This window comes from Stigmatopora argus, chromosome 6 (assembly GCF_051989625.1).
Source record: "Stigmatopora argus isolate UIUO_Sarg chromosome 6, RoL_Sarg_1.0, whole genome shotgun sequence".
NCBI classification, from domain to species: Eukaryota; Metazoa; Chordata; class Actinopteri; order Syngnathiformes; family Syngnathidae; genus Stigmatopora; species Stigmatopora argus.
The window spans coordinates 7,079,610-7,099,270 of NC_135392.1; the positions used below are offsets into that span (position 1 = coordinate 7,079,610).

Sequence of the window (19,661 nt, forward strand, 5' to 3'; positions counted from 1 at the left end):
TCTTGCCTGGGAATATTTTCGTTCGTCCAGATCGCTATATTCAGTGCACATAAAAGTTAATTATTTTGCATGAAAACAATTGTAAGATTAAGACGTGCCCGATTTCACCTTGCACGTGTAGAGTCATTAAGTCGATGCACACAGAGGTGGGTCACATGCTCCATTGGGCAGTGTGATGGAGTCAGGCCACGCGAAATAAAGCCATTGTTTGATCACATAAATCGGCTGTGGCCCCATTCAAATCACGCTGAGCCGCCGTGTTGTAAGCGGGGTCGTGTCCAGACCTTGATCTGAACTGTGGCACAGCCGCATGAGGACGAAACAGGGGTGGTAGGGACATGAGACCCAGTGGTGAGGTCTTGATGATTGATTATTAAACTTTCTGGACTATCAGTCACACTTTTTTTCATAGTTCGTCTGGGCCTGCGACTCAAGTGCGACTTATCTTGTGCATTTTGTTTCTCTCTGACCACTGACAATCTGTGGTGTTAGTTTTTTAGAATATAGTTAATTGAAAAACTCTTATGTCAACAGATGCACTGGAGTATGAGTCACATTTTTGTTTGATCAGAAACCAAGAACAAACATACTTAGGTTTAAGTAAGAACAAGTTCAAAATACGCATCCGTTAACATATTTTCAGATAACTCTAGCCTAAAAACAACATAACTGGCTGTAGGTGGTCAGAGAGAAAAAAATAACACGAGTATTTGTTGCAGGCCCAGCTAAAGTATGAAAAAAAGCAAGACTGGGAAATGCAGCAAGTAGCTGATGAGTCATTTAAATTCTAGTGGTATCTCTTCACTGAGAGTTGATTTCATCTTCATTTGTCAAAACATTACCATATCAACTGACAATGAAATGACTTCTTCCAACTACAAGAGCAGTTTATTAGTCACAGATTATATTATGCCGCTCTTCCCATGCCACCCACACATTACGCTTGGGAGTGATGTAACAACTCGCCATGGCAACAGGTGTCACTGAATTCTCTAGATGTATATAAAATGACAATTTCCCAACAATTTGCTCTAAACATTAAAACACTTTCTACTGAAGTAAATCACCTGATATAATCACCCTAATCTTTTCACAGATCTCAGCCAAACAGATGACAATAAATTATTTAAGAAACTATAACTATACCTCCTGAGGGGACACAGCCTGTCAGAAAAGTTAAACTACTACTATTGTCACTAAAGAGATCTTTCTAAAGCAAAAGAACAGGTTTTCTGGGTCAGGCTGGGAAAAATCAATCACCTGCACTTCCAAAATAGAATCCTGGGACGTTTGATTCTTTTAGTTTACAGGAAGAATAGAAAGGTATGGTAGGACAACATCTGACAAAAAAAATGTTTATTTGTTTACATACAAATGTGTGAAATGTGCTCGTGTTAATTCCCTACTTCATAAACAATATACAGGGAGAGTTATTATATACTATCATTGGCTTAGATTATACTGTATACATACTATACGAATGAAAAATTGTTTGAGATGAATCGCATACAAGGGTGTCTGACTCAGGTTCGTTCGCGGGCCGCTTTAACGTTAACTTGATTTCACGTGGGCCGGACCATTTTAAATATAATATTTAGATTTTTTTAATAAATTGATTAAAAGAACTGGATTAAAAGCCCTGAATATTCCGTTTTTTATAGATCTAAAACAATGTTTATTTGAGCTTTTTTTAAATATATTTTTAGATTTTAAAAAATGATTTTTGAACTAAAAACACAGAAAAAAATGATTAAAAAATTACAATTATTGATTTAAAAGGGGGAAAATCAGAAAATTTAATATACATCTATATTCTTCATTTTAATTTGATCCTAAAACAGAAAGTCATGTTTTACTTTCCCGGGCCACACAAAATGATGCGGCGGGCCAGATTTGGCCCCCGGGCCGCCACTTTGATACATGTGCTCTAATACCACCATCACTGCTCTTGTATGATTACAATTTAATCAGTTTGATCTTAGATCATGAAAACTGACGTATAATATTACTGCTGTGGTAAATTAATTTTCCAAATGAATACAAACAAAACAATCAGTTCTTTTTGTTTCATGTTGCTATTTTTTCCCATGCCAAGAAAACAAACAATAGTCTTGTTTTTGTAGACCAACGCTATGTTGACATGCGTTGGCATATGAATAGAATTACTCTTTCCATCTGACTCACAACCATAAAACAATAACATGTGATGAACAAATGATGGCAAAATCAGCATTAAAGGCATTGTTAGGCCTTTTGTTTGAAATGTGTTATGGCAACATATCGCTTTTATATTATAAAACATTATATTTAACAGAAAACTGTTTATGGTTTAAATCCGATTTTAAACTGCATAAAACACGCTTGGCCGAAAAGAACAGGGTATGTATTGCGATTGGGAGTCATTCTACAGGAGTGAGATGGCATGGGATTTCATTTCTGACTCAAACCTAGGATTGGGATAGAATAGGAATTTTTCCCTGGGAGCAGGAGCAAACGGGGGCTGGTCTTGTCTCTGTCAAGCTTGCCAAAACTCTGGGTCTTATCTTGGTCATGGTAAATTCTTGTTGCAGAAAGTGTGGTTTTGAGCACAGCGCCACCATACAGTATAGGAAAACATATACAAAACTGTGATTCAAAGCATTTGGCGTATATTCTGTTTAAGTTTCTTGATGAGCAACCATTTAGTTCTCTCAATCCAGCAAACAAGTGTGCATTACACAATCGGGAACCCAATTGATACAATATGCTTCTGTGTTTATGTCAGAAATCAAACTAAAGGCAGTATTTTCATGGTGGGGGGCATTCCATCTAGCCCAACACCCTGGGGTCCAAAGACTGCTTGCAATGCAGGGAAAAGGTGGCTAGTAGAGGTCATCTACCAGTACAAAAATTGGGCCCTCCATGCTATTATTTAAAACAGATGTGTAACGACGATGCCGACCGACCCAAGAGTGTGATCTTCAGTGAAACCAGGTGGCTGATGTCTCACTAAAGAGCCACTATCATGACATGTCGGGTGGAGGAGCACGAGAAGATCAACATTAAACAGCTTTTCAAAGTGGTAGTAATGTCATACAGGGGGCGTTATTCTAAAAGACCAAGCCACCAGTCCAAAGCAGATGTTCTGCGTCTGTGTATATGCCTTTACTTCACAGTCCAAATATTTTATAACAGTTCATCTTGGACACAGGGCTGCATTCTAATCCCTTCTGTCGTCCCAGGCTCTCTCATGTCCCCTTAGAGTGCCTCTGGCATTCCCAAACACTGTCTGTCGGGAGCCCTGCTGGGATTACATAATGATCTTTTTTTCCCAGTTTAAACCCCTGACACGCTTTTTCGGGCTGAAAACAGTCTGGCCCTTCGTGTTCATCTCTGGGGGGCAACTTTGGCCCAACTAGTCTAAAAACGGCCTAAAATGGTGGGGCAAACCAGCACATCATTAAATATAGTGTTTCATATGCTGACATTTGGCTGCTAGTGCTGTTTGGCTAAAGTTACGAGCTACTAAAAACGGAATCAAATACCCCGAACTTGAGAAATGTGAATTGTCTGCCAAACTTCAGGAAATGTTCTCTGTACATCGATGACAACTAGGACAGGGTGTCCACCACCTACTGCCCAGAGTCAGCAGGGATAAGGCCAGTTTGCCTGCATTTTCCATTTGAATAAACGGCGCAAATAATTGATGTGATGGCTTTTACTGTTAACTTCAGCAAATTTTAGCCCTGTGCATGAACGTCACTCTACAAATAATTATTACACAAAGTATGCAAGTGATTACATTTTCTTGATAGACCATGTCTGGCAATTACCACAGAATCAATTGTTACTGAAGAAAAGGAGGGAATTCAATTATTTGATAAGCACAAACTCTTATTTGGGTTTAATGCAACAGTGTCAAGATCAAACACTTAATTTCCTTTCTCAGGACAGAGCACTGTAACCAATATATGGGCTCAATTCCCAGCCGATAGCAGGGCACAAGGAGACGGACAACCATGCACACTCACACCCATACCTAGTGGCAATTTAGAGTGTCCAATCAGCCTACCATGCATGTTTGTGGAATGTGGGAGGAAACCCACACAGGCAGCTGGCTAAACATGCAAAATCCACACAGGTGGACCGACCTGGACTTGAAACCAGGACCCCAGAGCTGTGTGGCTGACGCGCAAACCACTCGCGCCACCATGCCGCCCAGATAAAAACACCTTATTAGATATTCTGAAGTGACGCAAGACAGTGTCACTTTTGTACTCCAACATTAGAAGTTGGCCTATTAAAAGGCTGTCAACATTTTAAAAGGCGCATTGCTGCTTGGGTATTAACAGATTGCAAAAGTTCCTTAATTAAAGGCCTCGTCTGTGAACATCATCATTACGCTTCATGTTTCCAGGGCAACCTCACTTCAAATGTGGGAACACTGCAAGCCCCTACACCTGACTTGAAGATTGTCATAGGGTGTATGGCTTGTATTTTTTATCAATTTGGAATGTATATCTGTACAAAAGGGCATGCAACCGTTCAGTTTTGTTGTCCTCTGTCAGTATCTCTCTATCTCAGTCTGGCCCACCACCCCGGGGTACAAAGAACAGTATTGTGGGAGAAACACAGCAGCTGCAGTGGACAGTGGCTGACTTCACTAGCAATAGCCAACCCCGTTAACAAGGGCCACTGTGAAACTGCATCCACGTAAGGAATCAATAAACCTTTCTTATGCAATGTTGAACAACAAGCTTCCTCAAGAAATGTACTTATGCATCACAAAAAACAGAGGTGAAGGAACCTACCTTCATATTATGGTAGTGGATTGGGCGGTTGTGATTCAAACACAAGCCTTATGGCCATATCTACAAAAGTATGATGATGGACAGGAGTCAATAATAGTCTACAGTTCCAACTTCCAAAGATAACTACAATTACAGTCTATTCTAACGCACATAACCTTACTTGGACTCTGTATTTAGAAAAGCGATGAAATGTGAACCATAATGCCACTTTTCAAGTAGTCATGATGGAAAATGAACTTTACCGACACCGTGCTGTAACAGAAAACGATTTTCCTTCACCTGTGCTAAAAGACTTCATTAACAGAAAAATAATTAGGTTGAAAAAAATCTACAACAGCCTCTGATTGGTTAAAATCTATTTCCCAATCCTTTAGGCCAGCGGTCCCCAACCTTTTTCTCACCGCAGACCGGTAAAGCTCTTTATATTTTCTCGCGGACCGGCTAATGGGGAGGGCGACAACTTAAGACAAAATCGTGTGGGGGTGGGGTCGGTGCACGAACAACACCCACGACGGCAACAAAAAAAAAATTCGCATAATGGCAATTATTTATTATTATTATAACAACTTTTCTCATTTCAAGTAGAAGGGCGAGATTGAAAACTTTAATATTTTTTATTCTGACGGACCAATGCTTTAGGCCACATAGTCTAGGCCCGTCTCTGACTCACAAGCTTTTCCACTACCACAGTGTGAAGTCAAGCTCCTTCAAGGCACTATTCCCGCAAGTGTTGTTTTTCTGAAGTTCTGGCAAAAGGGAGGCGTGGAATGAGAAAAGTGATGCAGTCACTGTTGTTTCTGTCCCAGATAGAGACATGGACGCAGGCTCGCCCACTGATGAGGAGAAAGAGGAAAGAGCAGGTTGTGCAAAACAGCAGGTTTCTCCATTGCTGTGGGCGCGTCTATAATGACTTCCAGACCAACTTTTACAGTCTTTGCGTCTAGACTTCAACTTGAGGCTTCACCCTGGCCTCCCAGTCTCTAACACTATGCCAACCCTCCAAAAACATGTCAAACCTATACGCACACATGAAGGCGAACACTTTTTCCTCTATGTCCAAACCCCCTGTCCTCTTGGAAAAATACTGCTAAAAAGTTGACCAGAGAGACACTGCACCTCTCATTCCTTCCCCAGAGATCCAGCCTGAACGCATTTAATCTCTCAGGTTGACTTTGAAACCATGAATTTGTCTCATTAACTGCACCTACGATGGCGCCGGAAGAATAAGAGGAAATCTCATTCATCACAGATTTTTAAAAAAGAAAAGAAAACATTTAAAAGCTCTTAATTGGCCATTACGGGGCAGCCTAAAGGCAAAGTGACCTATAGGGAGAGCAAACAAAACATTCAATTGTTTTCACTTGCCACACCAAATAAATCTAATAGATCATCAATCTTTGACAGTCAGAGAGTGTTAAGGGGATCAAATATTGAAGCGGAGTGAAACCCATTTCTGCAGCACCCAATTCAGGGTAGATGTTTTCAAGCTGCATTAAATTACTTGTAAATGTGTTTGCTTCAAACAAATGAAGCAAGTGTTATTAATGCATATCAACTGCAGGGTATGAATGATTAAAAATAAAAAAAGGCATTCTTAAATATTTCAAAGTCTTTAAAATACATGATCATTTAGATCAGGGGTGTCAAACCCAGTTTGGTTGGCGGGCCACATTCATGGTGACCAGATCTCATGTGGGCCGGACCATTTTAGATATAATATTTAGATTTTTTTTTTTATAAATGGATTAAAAGAACTGGATTAAAAGCCCTGAATATTCAGTTTTTTTATAGATCTAAAACAATGTTTATTTTAGCTTTTTTATATATTTTTAGATTTTACCAAATGATTTTTGAACTAAAAACACAGAAAAAAATTGATTAAAAAATTACAATTATTGATTTAAAAGGGGGAAAATCAGGAAATTTAATATACATCTATACTCTTCATTTTAATTTGATCCTAAAACAGAAAGTCGGCACTCATGATTTACTTTCCCGGGCCATACAAAATGATGCGGCGGGCCAGATTTGGCCCCCAGGCCGCCACTTTGACACATGATTTAGATAATGATGTACTCTGAATGCCCTTTGATGACAGCCAAAGTTGACTTTCCTGTAAATCCAACCGCATTCGGACAGAGTAAACTAAAAACAAATGTACTGCTGAAGTATGGACTATTTTTAGAGAACACTTACAAACATCCGGCTCCTCGTCTGAGCCGTCTGGACAGTCTTTCTCGCGGTCGCAGCGCCATCCTTTTGAGATACATGTCACGCCATCTTTGCATACAAATTGCTTTGGGCTACAGGTCTTTGGAGCTGGAAAACAAAAAAACAGAATACAATAAGCGACTAAACTACAATCATATCAGAACAAAAATATTTTTATTCCTGATGTTTCATTAGCCGGATGCATCATTTTGTTTACTGCTACTGGCTCCAATTATTGCTTGAATGGTTGCTAACTCACGGAAAGGAAAGAGGGTTGGACCAAAAAAAATATCTTGGGGGAAAAAAAGCATTCAGGGGAGTTTGCTCAATTGTACAACATAATGGTGAGACCAAATAAGACTCCCTTCAATTATATTTAGGGAAAATGAAAAGAAATTACATTCTCACAGACTATTTCAGATGTCACCAAGAGAAAAGAATGGCAAACCAGCATTATGTGTGTTTCATACACAATATGCTTTACATGATTGAAAGTATATTTCAAAATGTTTTAAAAAAACAAAACTAGTTAAGTACAGAGTCCAAAAATAAGACAGTTTACGAAAATACAAATAATATAAGTCATGTGGAGGAGGACTCCTTGTTGGACTGTATTTTCTTAGATAGTTCTTTGTATAATTATAAGCTTTGTGTACAGTATGCGCATATTAGTATGATCATGCAATCATTCTGGCTAACTAACACTTGTGATAGGTGTAACAAAAGTGCATAGCTCGATTTTGGGGCCATTTTTTAACTTGACTTTTTGTACATACTGAGGACAACTTTTAATCTTTCTAAAAATATATCTGTTCTGCCAGTAATAATGGACTTGGATAAGGAATGAATGAATACTGAAAGATTAAATGCATTTCTCTAAATCTAAAGTGCATCATATCCATTCATGAATGGCATAGTAGAGATTGTAAGTGCATGTAATCAGGGGGTGTTATGTAAATTACACTGTCTTCGGGCATTTTGCTCTTCTGAGTAAATAGGGATATGTTTGATAATCTTGTCTATATGTAGACCGTTTAAAAAAAATAAGTAAAAAAAAGCACTGGTTTAACAACATACGATGTGCTCGAATGGAGATGCTTCTATTCCTAGCATAAACCCTGGTACACACATTGTATAATATTAATTTTCACCCAAACTTCAGTTTACGTGTGGTGTCATTTGCTAATACAACACAAAATGACTGAAGTGATTACAAACTACTCTTCTGCCATATATTAGTGTTTCAAGATTGATTGATGAATAGGCGCATACTCGGAAAAGCGAGTCAACTTTGGTTTTATATTGAGTTTGCTTTAATAAGGTGTTGTCAGTGACTAATGAAAGACCTTATGACACTGAAAAGCAGCTAGTATAATGAAAGTTTCCCTTTTTCCTGCATATCCATATATGCATTAGAGTGAAAATTGTTTTGCTTGTACTATATATTAAAGGTACAGTTTTAATCCTGCAGGGGAAATTAAATTTAAAACTGTAATAAAGTGAACCTTCTTATATTATTGATGGATACAGACCCACATAGTAGAAGAAAATCAGCATAAAAGGGAATCCATCTAAAAAATAATAAGCACTGTTCATGTAACCTTAACTTAGTCAAACACACAATTTAAAGATTTTTTCTTGACTCCCGTATTTCACTCTCCCTTTCCTTTGAGAAAAGAAAAGAAATAAATACTGCTTGGACAGTTCTCAAAATAAGGACTAAGAAAACTTTCTTCAAGCTGTTATTTTGTCATTTTTAGTTATGGTTAATTGTAAAACTAGCACATAATAAAGAGTATTAACAATGTAGTAGCGAAACACTAAGATAGTCAACTAAACTATGTAGTTTTGTCTACTAAAAATAAGCAATGCACACATTGCTCAAGGGCACAGCACGAATAGACACGTAGCACACTAGGACTTCACCAGCAGTGAGAGGTCTTTTTCATCTCAAATTAAGCCTAAACTAGAGCTTTCTGTTCTTGATGCCCAAGTGTGAATTCCCACCCCTGATTGAAAAGTGGACACAATCATTCTGGAACACTGGCAGACCTCTGCGGGTAATGACCCTGTCAAACCCTTGATAAGCGCTTTCATGTCTAAATGTGTTTCAGACCTACAAAAAAAGAATTAAATAATGCTGGTGTGACCTCTACATTGATAGAAAGAGGGAAATTATTGCCCACAGCTGATGGAATGAAGGCAGCTATGCAGTTCGACAGCATTAATGTTTATAACCGAGCCACTATGGAGCTCAAGCTAAATACAAGGAAATCAACCTGACATAAAACTCCACTCATCCTCACACTCCACACAACATATGCGTGTCTGTATGGGTGTTGTGTTGTAAATTCTGTCTGAGAAGTCACAATGTTTTGATTTATTCATGAACAGCAGCCAGGATTACACTAAAATGCCTAGACTATTTTCATCCTACGTCTTGTTTGTTTGCATTTTTGGATGTATCGACAACAGTTGTGGAAGGCAAATATTCTTGCTCCATTTTTCTACTACACATGGTTTATTTAGATGCTTGACATGCTGGAGCCTGGCATGATGCTCTGTTTCCAATAAAAGCTGTGGGAGGAGTTCTAGATGCTGGTGACAGAAACATATCACAGAGCTAAAGGAAGTAGGTCAGGAGGTTAGCAAAGTGGAGGTAGGGTTACTGTACCATGAGAAATTGTTGAGAAAAATGGCGAGCCATTGCAGTCAATGTTAGAGCATAACAGCAAGCATTTACAGTCTAACTTTCTGACTATGTTTTATAATTGCATAAGGTGATAACCGTCTATAATTTGGGAAAACCAATGAGATACTCAACAGGCAACCAGCGATGATCGCTGTGACGTTGGTTCATCAAAATATACTTCAGTGAGCATAAAATAATAATTGGATTGGAAAGATTGGATTCATCTTGATTTCTGTTTTTGATCATCATTTAAAGAAGGAATTTCAACCCATAATTCTTCCATAGTCTTAGGGTGTCAAATGTGTTTTTTGTTACTACTATAACAAACAAAAGCATGAAAAATAGTCATTGTAGAGCACATGTGTCAAAGGGGCGGCCCGCGGGCCAAATCTGGCCCACTGCATCATTTTGTGTGGCCCGAGAAAGTAAATGAAGAGTGCCAACTTTCTGTTTTATAATGAAATTCTAATGAAGATTGTAGATTATTTCCTGTGTTTCCTCATTTTAAATCAATAATTGCAAACAATTTGTACTAATTTGAATGTCCAAAAATGATCTATCGATTATCACGATCGAGAAAGCTGTCAATTTATTAATCGATCAATTTTGGCAGCCTAGTTGGAAGACATAATGGCCCTCCGGATGTAATTGAAACTACCACGTGGCCCGCGACAAAAAATGAGTTTGACACCCCTGAATGTAGAGGATACTAAAAAGAAACATATCATATTGGATGACATAAAAGAACAAACTGAATAAAGTGGGAGCATTTGGGAAGTTGGTGGATTGAAAGTCAAAACGGGGGTGGAGGGGAGTCATAAAAGAGCTTGAGTGGGATACTGAGATGGAATGGAGGAATGTCACACATGCTATCAATGAGCACAGTGTTTGTTTACGAAGGTAGAGACTATTTTGGCTCATCTCCATTTGGGCTGCATGATATAAACACACCTCTACTGCTTGGGCTTCAAGATGTGTTCAGTCTCGTTGTGAGGAAGCGTCTTTTCCAAATACAAACACCACCCTCTCCTCCTGCCACAGCCCAATTTCCTCACACCCACAACATGGCTATAAATAAGTTAGATGTCTGCATTTGGTGAGCAGCAGGGGCACTCCAAACTTCCAGCAGACATTGAGGCTGCACACTGTCAACAGGGGTGCACATCCACCTTTCAGAGTTGACCGCAGAAGTTATTTTATTACAAGGAAAGCTTCCTTCAACTAGACGGATGGTCTCAATTGAAACGGCCTTGAGAGAGATGACATGCACTAGCGCCAGGAGGGGAGATTTGTTCCTGACCCTTTTCCTTCACCTCTACATTAAAGCAGAAAGGAAAAAGATTTTCCCCTGCAGGGATGAGTTAAATAGCAGCAAACCTGCTCCAATCTAGCGGCCTAATATACGTATATGAATGCTAAAAAAAGAGTTATATATTGAGGAAGTGGGCATTATGGGGAACAATGTGCGCATGAATTACAATGTTCACACTGCCTACTGCCGTTTTGTTGCATAGCCTGGATGCATCAATACTTGCCTTAGCTGAGGTAATGTTGTTCTGAGAATGCAAACCCATGAATCAACCATTTACGCCTTTTCAATACTGTTTTTGCAGTAAGCTTAGTTGACCTGAAGCACCCTCAGACAAGTTGCCAACGATTTGCACTGTCAACAACACAACACAATTTACACCCTCTCTTTAGAATCAAGAGCAACATTCAGTTCCGCAAAATATCCTGTTAGATTAAAATTATAGTTTGTCAAAAATGGTGTGCGCACATCTGTAACCATAATTAAAACTTTTGTTTACATTGTCAAATGGTCTTTTTGTAACTTTTCTTAGTTACACGAAGACAGTTATGAAATATGTATAAACAAAAGCAGTAACAACCGTATTGTGACATTCTCAAGTCATGGTACCATAATGATTCCAGTCTCAAGTATTGAAAATAATAGAAACTTCAGGGCACACAAAAACACCAGGTGGGCGTGTTGGCTGAGGTAATTGCATAGTGAGGTTATTCAAAACATTTAGAGACTCTTGCAATGTCTACTGGGGTTAAAAATCACTGAGTTTAGTCTACAAAGATAGGACATACTTTCACTATCTAAACATTGATTTTTCTCTATCCTGCCAAGCCAAGTTTACTGTTCATTATGATTTCAAAAGTATTTGTAGGGTGGGGGAAAAGAAATATGAAATGCCTCAGTTACAACTTATGGCCTTTCTTAAAGGCACAAAAGATACCACAACATAACTTCTCATATTTATTCTGACAGGCGCAGACATTATAAGAAAACCAATACAATGGCTGTACCCTGAAAAATTCATCTTTTCTTTAATACTTTTTTTCTGACAAATCTGACAGCATTCTACATACAAAACTTTTTAGACTTGCCCAAACTTCTTTGAATAAAAATAAGGAAAATATTGACTTTCACCAGTGTGGCAACAAAAAACACCACTTCATCCTCCACCAAGATTAAAGCATAAAAAAAGTTTTGCAACAGAAGCCATCCACCAAAGGGCAAGGGTTGGCTTGAGTTTTCTAATTTGTCATGTTACAAAACAGAGGAGCCCCAGACGTCCACATTAAATAACCAATTTCAGCATAGATTGTGCAAACTGTAAAAATGAGAGAAGAGCTCACTTACAGCAAATTAATACAGAACTTGTGGATAGCTAAGTTTACTGGTTTAAGGGTACATGGATGATTCGCCGAAAGACGTTTCGCCGACGGACGTTTCGCCGAACGGATGTTTCGGCGAAACGTCCATTCGGCGACCTGTCCGTCGGCGAAACGTCTTTCGGCGAATCATCCGGTCACGTGTTTAAGTCATTTACACACTCAGCAGCACTACTTGTGCAATCTAATCAGATCCAATACAAAAGCTTCAATTGACAGACACTCGAGAAATTTATTCCTTTCACATTGTTTAGCATTGGAGTTGCAGTTTGCAGTGGGGAGCTACACTTGTTTCTAAAACTGTGAATTGAAAGTTCACATTGTGGACTGCAATATACATAGTGTAAAATGTTCTCATCTCACACAGTCACCCTAAATAAAAGTCATATTCTCTGACACAATCTCTGTATTGGATTAATTTGCACAAGTGTGACATGCAGACAAAGTAGGTTTGAAATCAGGTCAGTGCATTCACCATAATTCACCAAAATGGATGGCTTGTGTGGGAAAGGCAATATGAGCAAAAACAAAATAATATGCCAAGCAAACGATTTGAGTTCCTGGTCGTGGCAACACATGATAGGAAAAAGGCAGAAAGCACTGCCTTTCGTTGTGGAATTTTACCAAAGATGTGACCAATGAGTAATATGTACACACTCATCTTGCTACAATATTCTTCTTTTTCCGTCTCCTGTGTCTTTTGGATGTTTATTATGGGTTGGTTTATGCTGGTTGCATCTATGTTTAATTTAAGCATGTATTTTTTTTTAAACAACAATGAAATCCACACACGTGAATGCTTTTACAATGATTAATTAGCTGAGTATAAAACCTATTGTTTAAAAAAAACATACAGATGGAGACTTAACATGAAGAATGTTTGTTTTTTTACATGTCCGTTCTGGGAACAAAGTAACAATCATTCGTGGTACAGAGCGAGACAACCTCTTAACAAAGTGGAGTAATCACAAGTGAACTTAATTAAGAGCAACATGGATGTCTGGCTGAGATTTCAGTACATAAAAAGCCCCAAAGCTGTCATTAGCCAAGGCAGATATTTGTGTTGGATTCCTCTAGAAGCCTGAGGATGAAGACTGTGGCCTCTTTAACGTTCACATAAGGATAACATCAATATCAGTGGGGGGATACATCAGGATGGGAAAATTTAAGAAAAGCCCAAGATGTGATCCACAATTATCAACAAAGTTGGTTTAGACAAAAACCCTCAAACACCACCACCATAAAACCACAGGCTGATAATAGTTGAAAAGTGAGAAAGATGACAATTAAGCTTAGTTAAATAAACTACAAAAAGAGAAATATTAAAGCAGATTATATTCAATTCTTCTGCTCCCTTTTGTAAAATCCAGGCAAGGTCAACTTGCATGGATCACCAAATGGCAAAAAAAAAAATCTCTAGAATCTTCTTTCACCTGTGTCGCCATGCATTTTCTGCCACAACATAAATCAATCAAATTGATGTGGGGAGCAGAGCAGCAAATTTTACAATAGGTGTTTTATCTAAGAAAATGCCCAAACATCTCTATAACTTTAAAGCTTTCTGTGATATTTTCTATATATCTCCTCCAACCTGTTAATGAGATCTCGTAAGACTAAACTCAGTGGTCACTTTGCTATGATATTATCATGTGTATTGCTGATTTGAATAGGTCAAGGTAATTTAAAATGTTAATATATAAACCATAACTTTGTGTGAGCTGTCTCTACACTATATTTCCCATATTGCTAATTGACATTTTTTTACACCACAGGCAATGCTTAATTAACATTTTATATTTACTCTATTAATGTTCTGGATTCCATTATATTATATTCCTGATCCTGTTTAAATAATGAGCCCTGATTTAAATTCACCTCAAACCTGTGCAAACACAAAATTATTAAAAGGCCTAACTTTGCTTGTGGTGTAGAATTGCATTTCCTAATATTGCAAGGTGCTTCTGATAAAGTATTGGGACTACTAGTATTTAGCTACTTTGACAGAGAATGGAAACATTTAATCGCTGCAAAATACAAAAAATATATATATATACATAATTATAGAAAATTATTTTTATTTTCATGTTTCTACTAGATCAAATATGCTTATTATACAATAATCTAATAATAATAATAATCCAAAACTTTGTGAGGGTGGTGAACTGTTATACAGTATTTGAATTTCCTATCAGGTGCATGTAGTACATCTATTATTCCATACTAGGAATTACTCATACGATTCTCGAACGGCTACCAATGTGATCATTCACACATTACCACTGAAAAAGAGAATATCAGTCAAACCCAAGTGAAAAATAAAATGGCTGACATATATTTTAGACGATTCTTACAATAGAATATATTTTATCTGCTACTGGAACAATTTAAAATTCGCTCTAGGTGCAAGGAATTATCTCTCATCAATGAGGCAGCGGGTGAGAAAACTGCCGGTGATTACTTTGTACATTAATGATCAGAGGAAAATAATGCACTTAATTACCAAGAAGGGGACTGCAGCAGCATTACAATTGAGTACTGAATTCTCGGGACATCATGTATAATCCCCATTCAGCATACTATAAAAAGGGACTTATTGACAGATATTTTTAATGGGCAGCTGATATTCTCGAAATTTTACCATATATAATAATTTGGAAGATGAAGTAGCGACAAACACTAAAGAATCAATCATTTTAGGTAAGAGTACACCTCCTACAACAAAACAAACATCTTTTTCTATATCCTCATTGCAGGAATGTTACCTTCAAGTGAATGGAGTGGATATGATATACCTGAAGATAAGACTTTATATTTATTTGTTCTTCCTTTCAGCTCAACATAAATAATTCCTCTACTGATCCTGTGCTGTAAAAACCCTGCATACACAATATATGATTTGCAAAGGATTTATCTAACAAGATGTGTGTATCCAACAGTAGGAAGGCTATAACCACACAAGAAGATCTCAATTCGGTACATATATATAACATGGCACAATGTCAGCATTCTCTCTTGCTCTTCAAGGGGCAATGAAAGATGGTGACTACAAGAAGTGTGTGTGGGTGCTACAAGAGTTGTAAAAAAAGAAAAATGGCTCTGCTGCTGTTTCGGCTTATTTGGGTCCAGATGATAAAACAGAGTTTGACAACACAGCAAAGGGCCTAGTGCGGTGTTTGCCAACCACTGTGCTGTAGCGCATTGGTATGCCATGAGCGATGGTCTGGTATGACGTGGGAAATTACTTGCCAAGAAGATATACATTGTAATATCTCAAGAGATTATTTGTAAATTACGATGTTAGCATTGAAATGTGACTAACAAGAAGACCATAATGTAATAGTTCAAGATTCAAATCATAATAAGGACAAGATTAAAATCTGGAAGTTGTTGGGTTTCAAGGGGATCAACTTTTTGGCAACATAAAGTCTGTGTGACCACAAAACTGCTTTTCACGTAATATTAAAAAATTGAAATAATTTTGGGAGGGGAAAGTCATAAAATTAAGCGAATAAAATCGCTACATTACTTGTTTTTAAACCACATGAACCTGTAGTTGTCCGGGGTCCACGGAAATTAAATTTTGTCGGAGTAAAATCTTAGATATTGAAATACTTTTTATGAACAAGTGGATAGAGCATCAGCCTCACAGTTCTGGGGTCAAGGGCTCGATCCCAGGTTGGTCCTCACTGTCTGGTATTTGCATGTTCTGTCTGGGCTCGTGTGGGTTACAGTAGTCATTCTTATGAAACATGCTTAACTGTTTTATTTTTGTTTATTTATTCATTTTTAAGAGATAATCACTGTAGTTCATCTTCATTTGTAAGAAACCGGTTGTCAATTAGCTTAACTTTAACATAACTCATCTTGAGCAGACCCTACCCAAAGGAGATAACCCAAATCTAATAATGATCAGTAATCGGTTTTATTATTCAATGAACCTCTTCAGAAAATGTAGTGCATACTTTCCCATTAAGAAAATTGACTGAGTTAGCCATTCATATCATGTCCACAATGATAACAAATGGCTTGTAGGAATTCTACACACTAATTAAGAAATCCATTTACAAAGCTTTCCATTTAGTTCAACTACAGTCAAACATTTTAAATTAAATGAGAAAATATGTATGTCAAAAGGATTTATGCTGTAATGTAGCATTTAACAGTGTAAAAAAATATTTACATCCATAGCACACGAGACATGAACTAACTCTGTGAATATTATTAATCTCCAGCTTCAACTACTATGACGAATTTGATACTATACTTCTCATTCTGAAAGTATCGGTGTGATATTGTAGCAGGATTTCATTGAGCCTTGCTTGTTATTTTTTTCCTCAGAATATCCACTGACCAGAGTACAAGATTATATACCACAGGGAATGCAAAGTATTTACTTTACATTGTCAAATTAACTATTTAACCACAGAATAAGCTCCAATAAACACAGTTGAAAATGTATGTTCCACATTCACATTCAATTTAAGTGGGCAAAACCAAGGTGCCAGATAAACACTGTTTTTTTGTATTGCTTCAATTTGTCAGCAAACTGTCAAATGGGAACCTTTTGGCCATGCGGTACAAGGGTGACGTTGGTCTCAAATCAGCCAAATGACATTGTTCTGAGAAAAAGTTACAACTGAGGCCATAAGGGGGTAATTATTAAGTTTCTTTGCAAGGAAATTTTTATCTAAGACAACAAATGTAGAGAAGATATACAAGAAGTTATAATAGCAAAATAAAGCAAGTACAACGTGCAGTATGTTTTGCAATGACATTGTTTTGTACAGCCAAGTAATCTGAATTCCTTCATTAGGGCCTTTTCTACTAAGCCCCCAATTAACAGAGTTTGCTGAACAATTTGAGACTGTTCACTGAGGTCTCCTCTAAGAAACAAAAAGCAGTTTAGACCCAATTAAACCAAGGGCTTGTGGGTCTTTGGCTGTCCAGCACATGGCAAAACAACTCACTGCATGTAAGAGAAAAATGAAATGACTTAATTCTCTGGATCGGATTTGTCACGTTTGAAAAAAAGTTAACGTGACAAGGCTTGGGATAGAATAGTTAAGTTAAGTTGTGAAAGTGAAACAATTTGTCAAACACACATTTCACAATGTTATGTTGAAAATAGATCTCATCTTATTTTTTGAACTGCTTTATCCTCATTAGGGTCGCGGGGGGTGCTGGAGCCAATCCCAGCTGTCTCCGGGTCAGAGGCGGGGGACACCCTGAATCGGTGGCCAATCGATCGCAGAGTATTTTAGTTCTTTTATACAAAGTATACATTGACGTAATTTTTTTTCTTTAAAAGTTAGATCCGAGTTACACGGAAATTTTGTTACGTCACCAGCGTGGAAGCATGGAAGTTATTCATAACACAAGGTCGCCCAATGTAGTCTTTGAGCTTGATTTTATCAAGTGCAGTATCATCACTTCAAAGGTTTTTGGTTGAATGTTGAAGCTCTTAAAATCTATCTGATGATTTAAAACAGACGTGGCTAAAAAGTCCTCCAATATAGGATAGGATGTCAGATGGAAATTGTACATTGTTTTAAAAGAGGTTTGTATTCATTAAATGGTTGTCTGAAATGGTAACTGATTTTTTTTCAAATAACAAATGTCCATTTTTGAACATCAATATCAGCCATTTCCTTTACCATCAAACCAAGGTGTGCGTGAGTAGAATTGCAAGCTTTTAATGTTTTCCATAAGTTGTTCCAGACTGTGAAGGTGTGCAAGGTCAGTTGCGGAAATAAGGGAGGGTCTTATTTCACATAGTAGATGAGTTTTCTGTAGACACCTACTGGCTAAAACAACACATGGGAAGACCACTTTATGATCCTAATCCCAATTAAAAACAAATTCCATCTGTCAAATGTTAATTTCTGTTCAAGAAAAAATGCCATCTGGGTACAATAACACATTCATATTTTTAAAGTTATGATTAATTGAGAATCTAAAGTATTTTAACAGGATTAAGTCATAATGAGGATGAATTCATTTTTATAATATTTTACAGTATTTTCAACTGGGGAGCCCAAATGCAACTTCAATGCAAATTTTAAACTTGGAAAAATGTTATTGCGTCAAAACTTGCCAGATGGTAGCGATTCGTGATGTAAGAACAGAACAAGTTTGCAATGTGTTTATGACACATTTCTGGGAGAAAAAAATCTATAGTTTGATAAATCAACCTACCTTTTGTTGGTTACTCAAGGACAAAAAAAAGGTATGATATATTTTTTCCCATGGAAAACAGAGTTCAGTATTTCACCAATATGATTTGTACTTTTTTTTAAGTGGCTGACAATTCCGGGCCCCCAAAGTATAGCTGCAGACCCCTAGAATATATGTGCCTACAGTGTCTGGGGGCCACAATGCTTGAACCAATTGATTTAAAGCATACCATCACCACTGTCATTAAATATGTACACAAAAACATGTATCGTGCATCACCTAAAAATAAAAAAATAAAAAAGCTCCTGGGCTAGGAACCATCATTTTCTCAATGAAAGTCAGTGTGTATGTGTTCCAATCTTGCAGAGGAAAGCTGAGTGTGACACTGCAATATTCCCATGTGGCCCAAACAAAAGATCCATTTAAATTGTTGCATTAACCTCGTGCAAGTCGTTGCGCTCACAAAGTTAAAACATCAACAATAACAACAACACGGCGGGTGATGAATGCATAACAAGACCGCTTACCATCAACAGCCCTGGATGGTGAGACGACTTCCAAGCTGTGCAACATTCCTAAGACGAGCAGCCCTGCAGCCAGCACGTTGGCCGCGGTGCGCAACATTTTTGGGGGTCTATATGGAGGGAATTTTAGTCATCAATCGCCTCTTGGAGCTGTCAAACTGCAAGGGTTGCAGACAGGCGAGAAGATGCTCTTCGCCGGCTATGCACCGCCACCGCGTGCAAAAACAGTGCGCGATTGAGTGAGTGAGTGAGTGTCAAGGCTGGAAGGCTTCTTCTCCCAGCCAGCCCGGGGCTGCCTCGGGGCTCCCCGGATGCATGGACAACCCGGCGACCCTTACGAAGGCTAGCCGGCTCAGCTAGCCTGGCTTGTGCGCTAGAACTGCAAGCGCTCAGCGTGCAACCCGTCCGGCGTGCTTCTGGTTCCGGCGGAGGAGAAGAGTTGAGTGCGTCAAGAAGCTGGTGGGGGATCGAGCTCACTCACCCGGTCGTCGCTGCCGCCGCTGGCCACAGATTGACGAGCTGAAAGCTCCGAGCGCCGTCAGCGTCAGCCAACGTTCTGGAGAGTGACGTCGGCCAGCCCTCCTC

The 19,661-nt window shown here is 38.2% G+C and overlaps 1 protein-coding gene across 2 annotated transcripts in view; it reads right to left on the minus strand.

The window, feature by feature from the left end:
* Positions 1 to 19,661, minus strand: part of LOC144075259 (low-density lipoprotein receptor-related protein 1-like) — an 88,942-nt gene extending 69,281 nt beyond the window's left edge. The window contains exons 1-2 of one of the 2 annotated variants that reach the window (XM_077602116.1): positions 19,080 to 19,661; positions 6,987 to 7,109 (exon numbers count right to left, since the gene is read on the minus strand). In XM_077602116.1, coding sequence (XP_077458242.1) covers positions 6,987 to 7,109; positions 19,080 to 19,176 — 220 coding nt within the window. In that variant the 5' untranslated portion in view covers positions 19,177 to 19,661. The remainder of the gene's footprint in view (positions 1 to 6,986; positions 7,110 to 19,079) is intronic. The other variant, XM_077602117.1, reaches the window with a different exon arrangement.